Source organism: Octopus bimaculoides, chromosome 14 (assembly GCF_001194135.2).
Source record: "Octopus bimaculoides isolate UCB-OBI-ISO-001 chromosome 14, ASM119413v2, whole genome shotgun sequence".
In the NCBI taxonomy this organism is placed as follows: domain Eukaryota; kingdom Metazoa; phylum Mollusca; class Cephalopoda; order Octopoda; family Octopodidae; genus Octopus; species Octopus bimaculoides.
The window spans coordinates 25,449,310-25,466,584 of record NC_068994.1 but is presented as its reverse complement, the minus strand read 5'-3'; the positions used below and the strand labels follow the sequence as shown (position 1 = coordinate 25,466,584).

At 39.3% G+C, this 17,275-nt stretch overlaps 1 protein-coding gene across 2 annotated transcripts in view; it reads left to right on the top strand.

The window, feature by feature from the left end:
* The window catches only part of LOC106879926 (exocyst complex component 4), a 268,982-nt gene that overhangs the window by 38,480 nt on the left and 213,227 nt on the right, over nucleotides 1-17,275 (top strand). For both annotated transcript variants that reach the window (XR_008265483.1, XM_052972782.1), the window contains exons 8-10: nucleotides 3,646-3,830; nucleotides 3,975-4,045; nucleotides 4,358-4,496. Coding sequence is in view for 1 of the 2 variants with exons in the window: in XM_052972782.1 (XP_052828742.1) it covers nucleotides 3,646-3,830; nucleotides 3,975-4,045; nucleotides 4,358-4,496 (395 nt within the window). In the remaining variant the exon portion in view is untranslated. The remainder of the gene's footprint in view (nucleotides 1-3,645; nucleotides 3,831-3,974; nucleotides 4,046-4,357; nucleotides 4,497-17,275) is intronic.

The following is a 17,275-nucleotide window of genomic DNA, read 5'->3' as shown; positions in this document are numbered from 1 at the left end:
CTCTACCAGAAGTCTGTCTCCTAGTACCTCTATCAGAAAACTATATGGAACGCTCTCTCCCCCCCCCACTCCCATCTCTATCTAGTGGCTATCTCCTGGTAAACTTGGTGAATGTGAAGCGAATAAAATAACAGTGAAGTGTATGCAGGTCGAAACCTATTTGTACTTATACAATATCAGCCAAATGTACATGCAAGCTTTCTTTTCAGATGCAAAATGCTGTCCCCCATCTCTGTGTTCCCCCAACCCACACCTTCCACACCTTCAGAGTTGGTACACTTAATGTGGGCACATTGAAAGGTAGGTCTGGAGAGATTGTTGAGATGCTTATATGGAGGCATGTAGATGTTTGTTGCAAAGAACATAAGTATAAAATTTTCTGGATAGGGAACAGTGATGGGGTTGGGGGTGTAGGCATACTCCTTGCTGAGAAATGGATTGATTAGGTAATCGAGGTAGTCAGAGTTTGTGATAGAATACTTCATCTTAGATTAGTATTGAACATGGAACAGCAAGCGTTATCTCGACTTATGCCCCTCAGCCAGGACTACCTTATGAACAGAAAGACTGATTTTATGACACCCTTCTGTAGACTACCTCATCAAAGAATGACAAGGACCTTCTCTTTGTGGTTGGTGACTTCAATAGGCATGTTGGACAACATCTGGGTGGCTTCCATGGCGTGCATGGTGGTAACAGATTTGGTTCTCATAATGAGGAGGGAAACAGGCTGCTGGAGTCCTGTGATGCAAATAACCTTATGATCTGCAATACTAACTTCAGGAAACCTGTCAGTTACCTGTTCACCCACCAGTCTGGTGGTCACACTAGTCAGATTGATTACATTCTCACCAGAATGGGAAATATGGTTGCTTATAAACGCCAAAACTTTCCCAAGTGAAGAATGCACCCACCAACATAGGTTAGTAGTTAGCGACTTCAGGATCAGGGCAAAATGGCTGCCCAGAAGACAACCAGTGCGGAAAAGAAGAGTCTGGAAGCTTAAGGATCTTCTGAGTCGACAGAGATTTAGAGACTTGGAGACATTTAACAAAAAAGAGGAGGATATAGTGACATATAATGTGAAGGACAACTGGAGGTACTTGCCAGACAACCTGTTGAGGGCTACTGACCAAATTTGTGGCTGGTGCAAAGTCCCTTCTGAACCTAAGGTGACATGGTGGTGGAACAAGGTAGTTAACAGGGCCATTAGAGAGAAGAAACAAGTCTGAAAGTGTGGTGGTAGCAGGGAACTGTATCAGATAGCCAGAAGGGAAGCTAGGAGACAGGTATACTTAGCCAGAGGAGAAGCAGAAAATGTACTGTGATGTAAGGACAAGAGACTTGAAGTGTTTCAGTGTTTGAGAGAAAATCATGATGCCATAGGAAGGAAATGTGTCCACATAGATGATGGTGCACCTGGATTTAATGATTCTGCTAAGAATCATTAGGAAATGCCATTATGAAAGGCTTCTAAGTATGGGGAATAAATGGGAGAAGGTGAGTCTGCCAAATGTTGACCCAACTGAGAAACCGGCTATCCAAATTGCTTGGTAGATAAAGCAATTAAGGATATGAAAACATGGAAAGCTCCAGGCCCATCAGGAATCTCCGCTACGATGCTTAAAATATCTTGCAGAGTAGGATGTGGCTTAGTCACCCGTATAGTTAATCAAGTTGTCCACAAGGGTGTCATACCCAACAATCGGTGTAGCTGCATTATAGTCAGCTGCTACAAAGGTAGAGGTGATGCCTTACACAGGAATAATTACAGAGGCATCAAATTGCTGGACCAGGTGATGAAAGTCACAGAAAGAGTTATAGCTCAATTAATTGAGAAGAGAGTTAGTATAGATGAGATACAGTTCAGATTTGTGCCAGGCATGAGTACTACTGAAGCTATATTCCTGGTTAGGCAACTGCAGGAGAAATATCTAGCCAAAAATAAATCCCTGTACCTGGCTTTTGTTGGCATGGAGAAAACTCTTGATTGAGTCCCCCACTCTCTTATCTGGTGGTCAATGCAGAAGCTAGGGATAGATGAGTGGTTAGTGAGAATGGCACAAGCCATGTACAAGGATACTGTCAATAAAGTGAAGGTTAGCAACAAGTATAGCGAGGAATGCAGCATACAAGTAGGGGTTCATCAAGAATCAGTCCTTAGTCCCTGTTCATCCCAGTCCACCAGGCAATAACAAAAGAATTTAAGATGGGCTGCCCCTGAGAGCTCCTCTACACTGATGACCTTGTTCTTATAACTGAATCACTACCTGATCTAGAGAAGAAATTTCAGGTGTGGAAGCAAGGTCTAGAATCAAAGGGCCTTAGGAATTAATCTTGCAAAAACCAAAGTCGTACTAAGCAGGAGAGCAGACAAATCACAACTCCCTTCAGGTAGACAGTGCTGCTCGATCTGTAGAAAAGGTGCAAGTAGAAACTCCATAAGATGTACCTGGTGCAAGGTATGGATACATAAGAGATGCAACAGTATCAGAGGAAAGTTAACAGGGAAAATAGTTTTTGTGTGTGGAAGGTGCACAAATACAATTAACACTAAAAATGTTCAGAAAATAGACTCCATCAAATGCCAGGGGAAAAAACTAAAAGTAGTTGATAGCTTCCATTCCTAGGCAACCAAGTCTGTATCAGAGGTGGATGCTCCAAGAGCATAGCTGCCAGAATAAGAATAGGCTGGGCAAAGTTCAGAGAGCTCCTGGTAACAAAGAGCCTCTCCTTCAGAGTGAAAGGCAGATTATATGATGCCTGTTTATGAACAGCCATGCTACATGGCAGTGAAACATGAGCTGTGACTGCTGAGGGCATGCGTAGGCTTGAAAGAAATGAAGCTAATATGCTTTGCTGGATGTACAATGTAGTGTGCATACACAACAGAGTGTAAGCATCTTGAGAGAAAAGTTGGGCACAAGAGGCATCAGGTGTAGTAAGCAAGAGAGATGACTGTGCTGGTGTGGTCTTGTGATGGCTATGGACAAGGACAGCTGTGTGAAGTGCCAATGTCTAATGGTGGAGGGAACCTGTAGAAGAGGCAGACCCAGGAAGACATGGGACGAGGTGTGAAGAATGATCTTCGAATGTTGGGCTTCGTGAAGGCAATGACAAGTGGCCATGACCTTTGGCGATATGCTGTGCTTGAGAAGACCTGTTAAACCAAGTGAGGTTATAGTCGTGGCCGATGCCGGTGTTACATAACTGGCACATAAAAATTACCCACTACACTTTTGGAGTGGTTGGCATTAGGAAGGGCATCCAGCCATAGAAACCATGCCAAATCAGATTGGAACCTGGTGCAGCCCCCATCCAGCTTACCAGTTTTCACTCAAACTGTCTAACCCATGCCAGCATGGAAAACAGACATTAAATGATGATGATGATGAATCTAGCCATAAGTAGGTAACACAGAGCTATATAATTCACTGTACCATATGCCACCTTTTTATTGTGGGAATTTCTACCATCCTGTTGTACCTACTTATAGCTAGAGAGACTGACTTTCTTTATGGTACCTGTAAATGGTTCAATAATATCTTTTTACTTTTAGAAAGGAACCTAGCTTTGAGATTCACATGGTTAGTAATACAACATTGCTTATCACATAACCACTGCACTACCTTCCTCTTGTTTCAGGGACTTTGTTGAAAGATGTGAGTGGCAGTCCATCTTCATCACCAACTTTGTCTGTCACATGTGGGGAGAAGAATGGTGAAATTGCAGAAGACCTGAACTCTGATCCTGAGGAAAATTTAAGTCACTTCATTGCTATATTAGTAGAGTCATTGTTCCTTCTCAAGAAACTTCCAGAAGCTGTTGAGGTATACTCCACCATTCCTTATCTCTTCCTCTTCCTCATTGTTTCACTTCTTCCCTCTTTCTCATCGCTCTCTCCCTCCAATTTTCTCTTTCTATTCTTCATCCCTTCGCCCTATAACCAGTTACTGCTTTCTGTTATCTTGCAGGCAGTCAAAATGAGAATACAGCCAGAATTAATGGCCATTGTGTCTCGAGCTTCTGAAAAAATTGTGGAGAGGTGAGTTTCAGCAGTCTTTCGTGTGAGGCAGCAAATCTAAACATTTTACACATTACAAATTTCTTGATTTGCAGCCCCACACATTTGTATTGGGGTATGTATCTGACACAATTGTGATATATGTGGGACACATACAGTGTGGTATAGTAATTATAAAAATTTGACACAACTGATATGTGAGGGCTATGATATGCCCGTAGTGAGGTGACCATTGAGTATGACACTTGTGATGCAGTGAATGTATTGTGGCGCAGCTGCTATAGTGTTTACTAATAAATTTTCTTATTACATGTTTAATTGTCCATTTTGCAGCTCATGTCACAAAGGTGATAGCCTGGCTAATGAACATCAGCCTCGTTACCTGTTACAGCTACTACAGTTGGTGTTTCAACAGTTCCGATGTGTTGCCAACACTCACCAGATTGTCCTCAACAATTTGCACCGTATTGTGGTGAGTATACTGGTATTTAAACAGTACTTGATGTGCTTGTTAACTGTACAGTATATAGTGACAGAATAGAAATATAGTGAAGTAGTGTGTGTGTATCTTCTTTATTTTAGCCTCTTTTTTCATGCTTGCATTAATCAAACCTGGTCCAGCCATTTGATGCCTCTGTAATTATTCCTGTGTGGTTAAGAAGTTTGCTTCCCAACCAGATGGTTTTTGAATCAGTGGGTTAAGTTTCACTGCATAGCACTATTATAGTCTCATGCCAACCAAAACTTTGTGAATGGATTTGGCTGACAGAAACTGAAAGATCATTGTGTGTACACACGCACACATACACACACACACACACACACACCAGCCTTCCCATAAACACACGCATAAACCGGCCACCCATAAACCAGCCTTCCCCACTTTTAATATATATATATATATGTATATGTGTGTGTGTGTGTGTGTGTTTGTATATATATATATATATATATATATCATCATCATCATCATCATCGTTTAACGTCCGCTTTCCATGCTAGCATGGGTTGGACGACTTGACTGAGGACTGGTGAAACCGGATGGCAACACCAGGCTCCAATCTAAATTTGGCAGAGTTTCTACAGCTGGATGCCCTTCCTAACGCCAACCACTCAGAGAGTGTAGTATATATATATATATATATATATATATATATACACACATCTCACAGAATAGTTGAAGTTAAATGTGTATACATATGTATATTGATAGAACAGAGACACAATATTCATTGATATATATCAGCATCACCATTGTTTTACATTTTTTTTCATGCTAGTTTGGGTTGGATAAGTCATCACTGCTCTGCTTGTTCAGTCAGAGAACTTCATCTTACCTTATAAGCTTCATTTTTGGTTTGGTTCCTGTGGCTGGATGTTCTTTCTAATACCAACCGCTTGCCAGAATGTACGGCATACATTTTATTATGACACCAGCACTAGGGAAATAGTGGTGAGGGTGTGATGGATAGTAATAGGTGAATAACTTCTCTTAGGGTGCAGAAGTCTCCAAAATATAACATCTGATATGGCCTGTTGTTCAGTATGATAGCTGTAGCCAGCATAGCCTGTCCTTCATTGAGAAATAATACTAGAGATGAGTGGAATGTACAAGGGGTGTTTATTAAAGATTTCCCCTGGCCCACTTCCAGTTATTGCAGGAAATGGAACTTGTACAGGTATAATCATACATGTCACATTGTAAATTGCAGCTTTCCACTAGTATTTATTTGTCTTTTATGGCTGCTGAAGTGGACTAAGGTGTTGTAATGGAGGCAGTTGAATGCAGATCAGTGATCAGGTTCTTATACTTGAAAGGTCATATACCAAAAGAGATTTTCGATGAGATGTGAGAAGTTTTTGGTGACAATGCATCATCATAAGACGTAGTCAAATACTAGCATTGCCAGTTCAAATGTGGTTGAACATCGGTGGAAACTGCTCCTATTCCTGGATGACCACATTCCGCCATTGATGACGACACCATCCATAAAGTGGAAAATGCTATTTTGGAGGATCACCACATAATTATTCAGCAACTAGCCCAAGAAGTGAAGATAAGTGTAGGGTCCATGGAAAAAATCATTCACAACCATTTGCACATTTAGAAGTTGTCTGCGCGATGGATTCATCAGATGCTCACACTTTTTCAGAAGCAGGAATGAGTCACTTGCTCTCAGGCTCTTCTGGCAATGTACCAAGAAAATGAGGAGGACTTTTGCAGCAGACTTATCACACAGTCCATCACTATAATCCTGAGACTAAAGTCCAGTTAAAGCAATGGAAGCATGATGACTCACCACCTTCAAAGGAGGCACATGTCCAACCCTCAGCAATCAAGGTGATGCTCACAGTCTTTTGGGACCAGCGTGGAGTAGCAATGATGGGTTTTCTGGCAAAGGGCACCACAATTAACAGAGCATATTATGCTTCCCTGTTGCAGAAATTGTGGGATGCAATCAGAGTAAAGAAGCATCGCATGCTGACTAAAGGAGTCTGCCTCCTCCAAGGCAATGCCCCAGTTCAAAATGCGCATGTTGCCCAGATGAAAGTACACTCCTGCGGTTATGAAATCCTTCCTCATCCCTCTTACTCTCCCAACCTTGCGTCATCTGACTTCCACCTCTTTCCAACCATGAAGTCTTTTGAAGGGGAAGCACTTATTTCAAAGGTAAAGTCTTAGCTCCAGATGCAACCTACTGACTTCTACAGACAAGATCTTCACAACTGCATAAAGCGATGGGAAAAGTGTGTCACCATTGGTGGTGGTTATATAGAGAAGAGCTAATAATTATGCCAAGTTTTGTTTATCTCTGACCTTGGGAAGTGGGTCAGGGGAAATCTTTAATGAATGCCCCTTGTATTCTTAAATCTTTTCTTTGGTCTTATGCTCAAACCATGACATGTTTTGAGTTTGCATGAGGAGTCTGTAGCATATACCAGCAAGATGTTTTTGAAGTTTTCTCTTTATAGTGCAGATTTCAGTTCCATAGAAAAGAATGCCCTGAAGAAGGCAAACCTTGTTAACATTGAAATACTTGATTGTCAGATGTTTTGAAGCTCTTCATGTAAAGAAGTCTTTATTACTATCAGCAAGATAGAACGTAAGGTATTTTCTTGATTTGTGTGGTATTATTGGAACAAATTGGCTGGCAGTTTTCATCTTCATTGATGTTCATATTTTCAAGTCTTTGCATTGAGAAACAAAATACAAAACCACATGGCTGGGAAGGGAACTTCTCAACCACACAGCCACAGCTGTCATTATCATCATTTAACATTCACTTTCCATGCTGGCATGGGTTTGACGGTTTGACACAGAGCTGTCCAGACTCCAATTGTCTGTTGTGGCATGATTTCTGTGGCTGGATCCTTTCTCACCACTTCTTCCCATGTATTCCTGGGTTTACCCCTTCCACAGGTACCCTCCACAACTAGAGCTGGGCACTTCTTTATGCAGCTGTCCTCATTCATATACATCACATGACGAAACCAGTACAGTCTTCTCTCTTGCACACAATACCTGATGCCTCTTAAATCATCTACACTCTGTCGTGCATGCACACATCCAGCGGAGCATGCTAGCTTCATTTGTTTCAAGCCTTTGCAAGTCGTCTGTACCCAAAGCCCATGTTTCACTGTCATGTAACATAGCTGTACATACACAGGCATCATACAGTCTGCTTTTCACTCTGAGGGAGAGGCCCTTAGTTACCAACGAAGGTAGAAGCTCTTTGAACTTGAACAGCCCATTCTTATTCTCGTAATTATACTTTCAGAACTGCTAACTTGGTCTCCTAGGTAACTGAAGCTATTAACTATTATTGTTCCCCCTGAGCATTTGAGGGAGTCAATTGTCTGTGCATTTTTAGTGCCTGTTGTACCTGCAAATTTGCCACACAGAAAGACTATATTCTCCCTTAACCTACTTGTGAAACCGCTGCACCTCTTGTGTCCAAAGCTTACACTTAGTACAACATATGGAGTTTCTACCAACACCCTTCTTACATATCGAGCAGGGCCATCTCCCAGAAGGAAGTTGTGATTTATCTGTTTTCCTACTTACTAGGACTTTGGTTTTTGCTAAATTAGCTCTAAGGCTTTTAGATTACGGACCTTGTTTCTGCACCTGAAATTTCTTCTCTAGATCAGGTAGTGATTCAGCTATAATAATAAGGTCATCAGCATAGAGGAGCTCTCAGGGACAGCTGGTCTTGAATTCCTCTGTTAAGGCCTAGAGGACTAAGATAAGCAAGAGGTGGCTGAGAATTGAGCCTTGATGAACTCCTACCTGCACTCTGAATTCATTGCTGTACTCGTCAACCTTCGCCTTAGTGGCAGCATCCCAGTATATGGCTTGTGTCATTCCCACTAACCACTCATCTATCCCTAATATTTGCGTTGACCACCAGATAAGGGAGCAGGGGACTCTGTCAAAGGCTTTCTCCGTGTCAACAAAAGCCAGGTACAGAGGTTTATTTTTGGTTAAATACTTCTCCTGCAGTTGCCTAACCAGGAATATAGCATTAGTCATGCTCCCATATGGCACAAATCCGAACTGCATCTCATCTATGCTAACTCTCTTCCTAATTAATTGAGCTATGACTCTTTCTGTGACTTTCATCTCCTAAACCAGCAATTTGATGCCTCTGTAATGATTTCTAAGTCATTGCCTTTGCGTTTATAGTTGACTATAATCCTGCTACACCAATCAATGGATATGACTAGGCCATATCCAACTCCACCAGATATTTTAAGCATCTTGGAAGTTATTCTTGATGGGCCTGGGACTTTCTGTTTTGCAATCCAAAATACTTCAAGTCTTTTACATCGCAGAACATTGGCAAACTTCTTTTCTGCTTCTCTCCTGACTAAATAGTCTCCCTTCTGGCTATTTGATACAGTTCCCTGCTACCACCACACTTACAGTCCTTCCTGGCCTGTTTCTTTTCTCTAACAGCCTTGTCAAATACACTGTTCCACTGCCATGTTACCTTAGGTTCAGAAGGGACTTTGCACCAGCCACAAATTTGGTCAGTGGCCCTCAGCAGGTTGTCTACTAGGAAACTCTAGTTGTCCTCCACATTATATATTATTATATCCTCCTCTTTTTCGTCAAATGTCTCAAGTAACACATCTCTAAATCCCTGATCAGTCAAAGTATCTTTAAGCTTCCAGCCCTTTCTTTTCCACACTGGTTGTCTTCTGGGCAGCCTTTTAACCCTGATTCTGAAGTCCCTAATGACTAACATCTGCTGAGGGGTGCATTCTTGACCTGAGAATTTTTTGGCATTTATAAGCAGCTATCTTTCCCATTTTCTGGTGAGGATGTAGTTAATCTGACTAGTGTGCCTACCAGATTGATAGGACTGACAACTTTTGTGAAGTTACTATTGCAGATCATAAGATCACTTGCATCACAGAACTCCAGTAGCCTGTTTCCCTCCTCATTATGGGAACCAAAACCGTTGCTACCATGTACACCATGAAAACCACCCAGATGCTATACAGGTGGAAGAGAATTACTTCTAATACAGATAGAGGAGTTGGATTGGGCAGGTACACCATGAATAACCAAACAGCCTGGTTGCCCTATTCCCTAGATAACAGTGCTATAAAATATCCAGACAAATAAAACGAAAGCTACTATTTAACATATAGCATGGAAAACGCAAGGATTTAGACATAATATGAACAAGATAAAATAAAGTGAATAATGAAACAGAACGAACAAAGAGACGATAATTCACTAGGTTTGCTTAATGTAGCTAGTGAGGTTTTAGACATAATACAAGTGAGATGAAATTTTTGAGAATTAAAGCTACAGGAAATAAGAAACATGGAAATAAACAAAGCTTTATAAATAAATAGATAAATAATATAAGTGATATAAAGTGAGGTTTGAAGTGCTAGATAGTGTAAACAAGGTTGCTTATCTGAACATTTCTTCTTCATAACACATCTGCTTTTTATGCCAAGTATTGCAAATATAAGGAATAAGACCTTGAGGGAGCTGATTTACTGGGAGTGGAAGTAATACCCTCATGCTGAAGTCAAGACAGCAAATGACCAAACAGCATAGCTGCTCCATTCCCCAGATAAATGCCATAAAATATCCAAGCAAACAAAGCAAAAGCTACTATTTAACATATATCATGGGAAAAAGTGAGGATTTAGATATAATATGTGCAAAATAAAATAAAGCAAGTAACCAAACGGAATGAACAAAGACACAAAAATTCACTAGGTTTGCTTAATGTAGCTAGCAACGTTTTAGACAAGCGAGATGAAATTTTTGAGAATTAGAGCTTGGGAGCCCACCATCTCCCCCATCAATAATTTAGGTTATACAGTGTTGAAGCTACACTTCAATTTTGGCAGATGGCATGATTAATGGCATGTCAAAATTGAAAGAATTAATGGAAGGGACAGGGAAGTTGTATATCAAGCCATATATCTAGAAATAAGAGATCACAAAAGATAAGGAAGACTCTAATTTCTTCATATATGAAACAACCTCACTAGGCAGGTGGCACACCAAAATACACTCTGTCCATGTTGCAAAGTGATTAGTGACAAGGGCATCCAAATATAGAAACTATGCCAAAAATTCCTGTCTAAGTATGACATTATAGCCATTCACTCAATACTTTTCAAAGACTAATGTAATAAAAATTCCCTTGAAAAACAGGTAAAGGTTTATGACAGGAAGGGCATCCAGTCATAAAATGCGACCTCAAATAAGCCTCCGTGGAAAAATAGACATTGGACAACCATGAACAATATATGTGTAGATGTAAGGAGGGGTGGTGGATCAAGACTTTGCTTCAAGATGTAGGCCAAGATCGCATTATCAAGTAGAAACTGTCAAGACAGCAACAGAGCATGTGTCTCTAAACTTGACTATACTGACCTTGTCCTCATAGCATACCAGCTCTGTGATACACAAGACTTGTTAAAATCCCTTGGGATTGCTGCAACCAAAGTTAGTATGTTATTTGTCCAACCAATGCAAGCATAGAAAGGCATGTGGTGGACAAAATAACAATACTAAAGTAAAATTGAATTTAAGTGTGTACGTTTTAAATGATTACAAAGATTCCATCTTGATGTGAATGATATAATTGTTTTACTTCTATATTTTGACTACTTCCTTCTGTTTCAAAGCCTGCAACATGCTGCTATATTTTCCATTTTTTTTTTTCATCTCCCTTCAACAGCAATCAATGAGTGAAAAAGATGAGAAGTTGGTATGATCAATATGTTTGGTTTAGCTCTGTTGTTGTTTGTTAAAACAAAAAACAAAATACTTTTGCTTGTCATTGTTCATGTTTTCTACTATTACTACTATGACCTCTACTACCAATACAACTATTACAGCTGCTTTATTAAAAGTTCAGTATTTTTATTGTTTTAGATTGATTTTTCTATCTCCCTTCTATTTACACAATTCTCTTTGTCTTTGTGTGTGTGTGTGTGTGTGTGTGTGTGTGTGTGTGTGTATATCCATCCATCTCAGCAGGATTGATACTCTAAAACCACCTTGGTAATGCATGTTTATGAGGGGCTCTGCCCCCATCCCCACCTCCATCCTTTCTGATCTGTTTATTTTTCCCCCTAACAGCCACCACTTCCCTATCACCTAAGAGCAGAGTAGGTACATACTACATCGTTCTGCTTTCCCAGTTACCTTCCATGCCCCTTCCTGTTGCAAACCACTTCCATTATCTTCCACCGCCTACTGTTATCACCAATCAGCATCTTTCCCTGTGCCTTCTTACCTTTGTGTTATTCTCCATCATTAACACACCATTACCTGCTATCACCCTCAATACCATCACACATCTACTGCAGCCCCCACCTCCAAGCCTTTTCTATATTTCACTCCATTATTTGCTACAGTCACCTCTTTCCTGCCCACTTACCCAGTTCAAACCTATCTCATCTCACTTCTCACCACTGCCAATGTCCCCTGAGGGTATGTTTTGACACATCTTTGCCACTATCTCTCTCACTGCTGCTCTCTTTATTTTACTGTCTCACTTACCTAATCTCTTTATCTAACTTGCTTGCTTTTCTCTTTCAACTGGTGTATCCATGTATCTGTTCTACAGCAAGACACCTAACTTTGTCCCTCTTTACCTTTAATTTCTCAACTGGCATGAACCACTCTTCCTGAATTATACTCCCCACTTTCATTTCACCTGAAGAGTTTTGTCTTGCAAGCTGCTTTGTGACCTTGTTGGAGCTGGTGTCATGTAAAAAGCACTGGTGTTGGTGCCACATAAAAAGCATCTAGCACACTATGTAATGTGGTTGGTGTTAGGAAGCGCATCCAACTGTAGAAATCATGCTAAAACAAACTATGGAGCCTGGTGCAGTTCCTGTCAAACCATTTAATCCATGCCAGCATGGAAAGCAGATGTTAAATGATGATGATGATATTAATAATAATAACACACAGAATCTGCCATCTCTTCACTTTTGTATTATAGGCAAGCACTGTTTTTATTTTGATGTTGTTTAGAAAAGCATGAACCTTACAACTACCCATTAAACATTTCAGGCCTCATGCTGGATCTTTTAATTGGAAAAGCTGTTTTCTCTACCCAACCTCTAAAAAATAACAGGAGACTTTCAAGTTGTTTTATATTTAATGTTGTTATTGGTGTTTGGAAAGATATACAGGCCACAACATCTGTTTGACACCCTACCTGCCCCTATACACATCTACTTATAACTTCAAAACACATTTGAAACTTACATGAATAATAAGAGTACATTTTTTATTATCACCATTATCATTTAGATTGAGTAGTTTTACTGAAGTAGCTGTGCCAGGACACTTGATTACAGATTTGAAATCTACTCATACATACATTAATACTTGCATACATGCAAGCATATTGCCTCCCTCCTCCCAGTCAACACACACAAATGCATATTAGGTTGTCTAGAAAGTTCTGAGCATTTTTTAATTTGCCAAAAAGGATGTAAATAATTGACCTTTCAATAAACTTTATTCAATGAAATAATTTTCATTATTATTAATGACCTTTGCCTATCTATCAGGCAATTTAAATATTCCATTAAATATTTCATCAAATTTGACTGGTTCTGAAGACAAAAAGTTATCTAGATGCATTTTCACTTCATCTAAATCGTTAAATGTTTTTCATTGCAATGAATTCTGTAGAGACAAAAACAAGTGGTAGCTGGATGGTGCAATATCAGGAGAATATGGTGGATGGGATAAGAGATCCCAGCCAAGTTCATGTAACTATGTTCAGGTAGTCAAAGATACATGTGGTCAGGCATTGTCTTGTTGGAATACTACTCCTTTCTGTTGGCAATCTCTGGCCTCAATTCTTCGATTTTTTTTTAGTTCAAATTAGCCAGCTGATGACAGTACACATCAGAATTAATGGTCTGGTTTTGTGGGAGAAACTCATAATAAATAATGCTTTTATGATCCCACCAAACACAAAGCATAGCTTTTTTTGGCATGGATATTCATCTTTGGTTGCTGTTTTGGGGGATCCTTACGCAAACTCCAGGATTTTTTTTGCACTATGTATTTGTACACAATCCATTTTTCATCTCCAGTCACAAGTTGTTACAAAAAAGGCATGCTGTCATTCTGTTTCAAAAGCATATCACAAATGGAATACCGGTCTAAGCAATTCTTTTCTGAGAGTTTATGAGGGACCTATACATTATAGTGAGAAATGTATCCTAGCTTCACTAAGTGTTCATGAGCCATACTTTTAGAAACTTCCAGCTCCTCTGCAAGTTCTCCAATCAGGATATTTGAGTTTTCTTCAATTTTTGCCTTCAAAACATCTTTATCCAATTTTGAAGGTCTTCCACTGTGACTGTCATCTTCTAAGCTAAACTCTCTAGCTTCAAATTTTGCAAACCACCTTCAAACAGTTGATTCACCTACAGCATCATCACCATAAACTTTACACATGTTTTTGCAAGTCTTTGCAACATTTTCTGCTTGCTTAAAAACACTCAGAACTTTCTGGACAACCTAATACAAAATTACAAACACATTCATACAGCAGATATTCATTGGTATGTTTTTTATAAACTTGAGAATGATGCTAACATTTACAAGATTTGTAACCTCTCTTAGACTTATAACCATTGCATCCACAGTACAGTCAGGCTTTTGTTATCCATGAGTGGGAAATAGCTTTAAAATGTCAAATGAGCAAAAGAGAAAATGAAGCCTTTAAACTCATAAGACAAGCCTCAAAATGTTGATTATATCTCAGTTCTGTGGAAGATATTACACACATGATCAACAGGTGTCTCAAAATGCCATCAACATACTACTTTTTATTGTGGCATGATGTTCTTGCTTAAGCAATATAAATGCTATCCATAGGAAAAACAACCTGTATTAAACATAGACAATGCTTCTGTTATTGGATACCTATGTTTCAACTGGAGAAATCTTGGTAAAACATTGCCATCACAACTTTCATCAAATCAGAACAGATCTAACTAATGTAAAGTTCACTATTCAAATCTTTATTGTTGTTACCTAAGTTGCAGCAAAGAAATTTTGCTGCTGTTAGAAACTAATTTCTTGCTTGTAGGAAAATTCTATTCTAATGGATAAAAAAAGAAAAGATATACAGGTTGTTGTCGACTTACGACCACAATCAATTCCGACTGACTGGTCATAAGTCGGCCTATAGACCTACATAGCTCTGTTTTATATTTTTACATTCTTAAGGTACATTCTCAGGTATAAGTCACACACAGTATTCTGTGTTATACTATTATACTGGCGTTAGTCACAAATTTCGGAGTGTCAAGCAGTCGTCTTATAAATAAATATGAGGTTGCCTTGATGTCTTCGTGACAGGATAGACATCCAACACAGTGGCGATTGATAACCAAAACCTAGGGGAAACGTTTGTTAGCTGACATCATCCACAGAGGGGTTAATTTCTAAGAAATGAAACCCATTAGGTTTCAACTGGACTATTTATTATTGCTGCAGGGAGCTGGCATGCCAATCATCGTAAAGTCGATCGGTTGTAAGTCAGATAGGTCGTAAGTTGACGATGACCTATACACGTGTGTGTGTGTGCATGCATACTTACACATCACATAGCATCAGTTATTACACCACAGAGTACCTGCTGTCTCTCTCTCCGTCTCTCTCTCCGTCTCTCTCACTAACCCTTCTGTGCTCTGTCTGTCAAATTAAGAGGCTATACATGTGTGTGTATAATTTATGTTGCACAATATAATTAAAACCCTACTTAATTGTGAATTCACTTTTGACCATGCCTGTGCATCCTCAGGTACTCTCATTTCATATTTCACTAACTTCTGCTACTGATGGATGATTTCAAAAACTTCTGACTTCTACTTTCTGGAGGTTGATCCTTTGGAAATCAATATTTTTGCATGCTTCAGTTGCTGTTGTTATGTCTGGTTAATACTACATCATGCTTGTTGTCATTGCACCAGTTGCTATTGTTGTTCATGTTATTGTTGTTGATATTAGTATAATGAAGCCTAACTTATTGTTGTATTTGAGGATGGTCATATTGCCACTTTAGCCAATAAAAACACACACACTGTATATTTGGTGTTAATTTACTTCAGCTTTATATTTCATTACATTACATTAATCATATTTCGGCCAGAGTTCTTTCGTCACACTTCTGTGACCTCATCAGTGGTCCTTTGCTTTCTTCTTTCTTATATGTGTGTCCCTCCTTGCTAACGATCAGCCAAATGGCTGATCGTTAGCAAGGAGGGACACACATATAAGACGAAAGAACTCTGGCCGAAATATGATTAATGTAATGTAATGTAGTATAAAGCTGAAGCAAATTAACACCAAATATACAGTGCGTGTGTTTTTATTGGCTAAACTGGCAATATGACCATCCCCAAATACTACAATATTTGTTTCAACACATGATTTCACATCAAAAATCTTGCAAAACAAATATAGAAGCCTAACTTGTTTTGTTTTAATTGTTTTATTGCTTTGGTCTGGAGAGAGATGCTTTGCCCATAGCCTTTGGAATACCTCAGATTAGTAAGATTCAATGTGGTTAATGTTCTTCTTGAATAGTAATAAGTTAAACACGGGCAGAGAAGAAATTCCAGAATGGGATGATGTTCTGAGGAGGAGGGACTGGTTCATCTTTGAATGAAAGATTAATTTGCCTTCCAAGATTTAGTTACATGCCTGTGTATTCATGCTGTTCATCTCTTGTCTCTCTTAGTAGTGATACAATAAGTACCAGTTAAATACTAGGCTAATTTGGTTGTGCTATAAAGTGACTGTTCTGAGCTCAAACTCTACCAAGATCAATCATGGATTTTAGATGTGAGGGTAGTATTCCTTTGTTGGTCTTACTCAAACTCATGTCAAGGAAGACACCAAGTTTAAATCCTGTCATGTTGACTTTGTCTTTTATTCTTTAGGAATTAATAAAATGAGATTGATTTAAATTGATGTATCCTACCTTATGTCAAACTTACAAATCATTCTTGTTGTCTCTATAGAGTAGGTGATGTATTGGGAGAATGTATTGAGTGGGGAATAGCTTGCTAGAATGTATAGAGAGGTAATGTATTGGCAAAATGTATATAATATTCTAGTTCTATACTTAAGAGATGAGGAATTATGTACATTATTTACATTTGATTCTACTGCCTGGAATCGAACTCAGAATCTTGGGGTTAGTAGCCCGCGCTCTTAACCTCAAGATTCCAAGTTTGATTCCAGGCAGTGACCTGAATAATAAAAATAATAATAACATTGAAAAATACCTTAGGAATGAGAACCCAGGTTCAAAATATCCCCAAGGCACCTGATGAAGGCTGGAGGGTATATCAGCCGAAACATTGACAGATACGTTTATCTTGACAGATACGTTTATCTTGACAGATACGTTTATATCGATTGGGACAGTCATATCAATGAGGAGGCATGATTTTTGTCTGAAGTCTTTCAGTATGATGTCTGGCCTATTTGCGTCTATCTTTCTGTCAGTTTGAATGGTGAAGTTCCAGAGGAGTGCAATGTGATCATTTTCAAGTACTGGGGATGGTTTGTGTTCCCACCAGTTTTTATCATGGGGCAAGTCCAGGTTTTTGCATATTACCCAGTGAATATATTGTGCAGCTCTATCATGCCTGTTGAGATACTCTGTAGGCGCAAGCAGACTGCACATGGAGACAACATGATCGATGGTCTCATTTTGT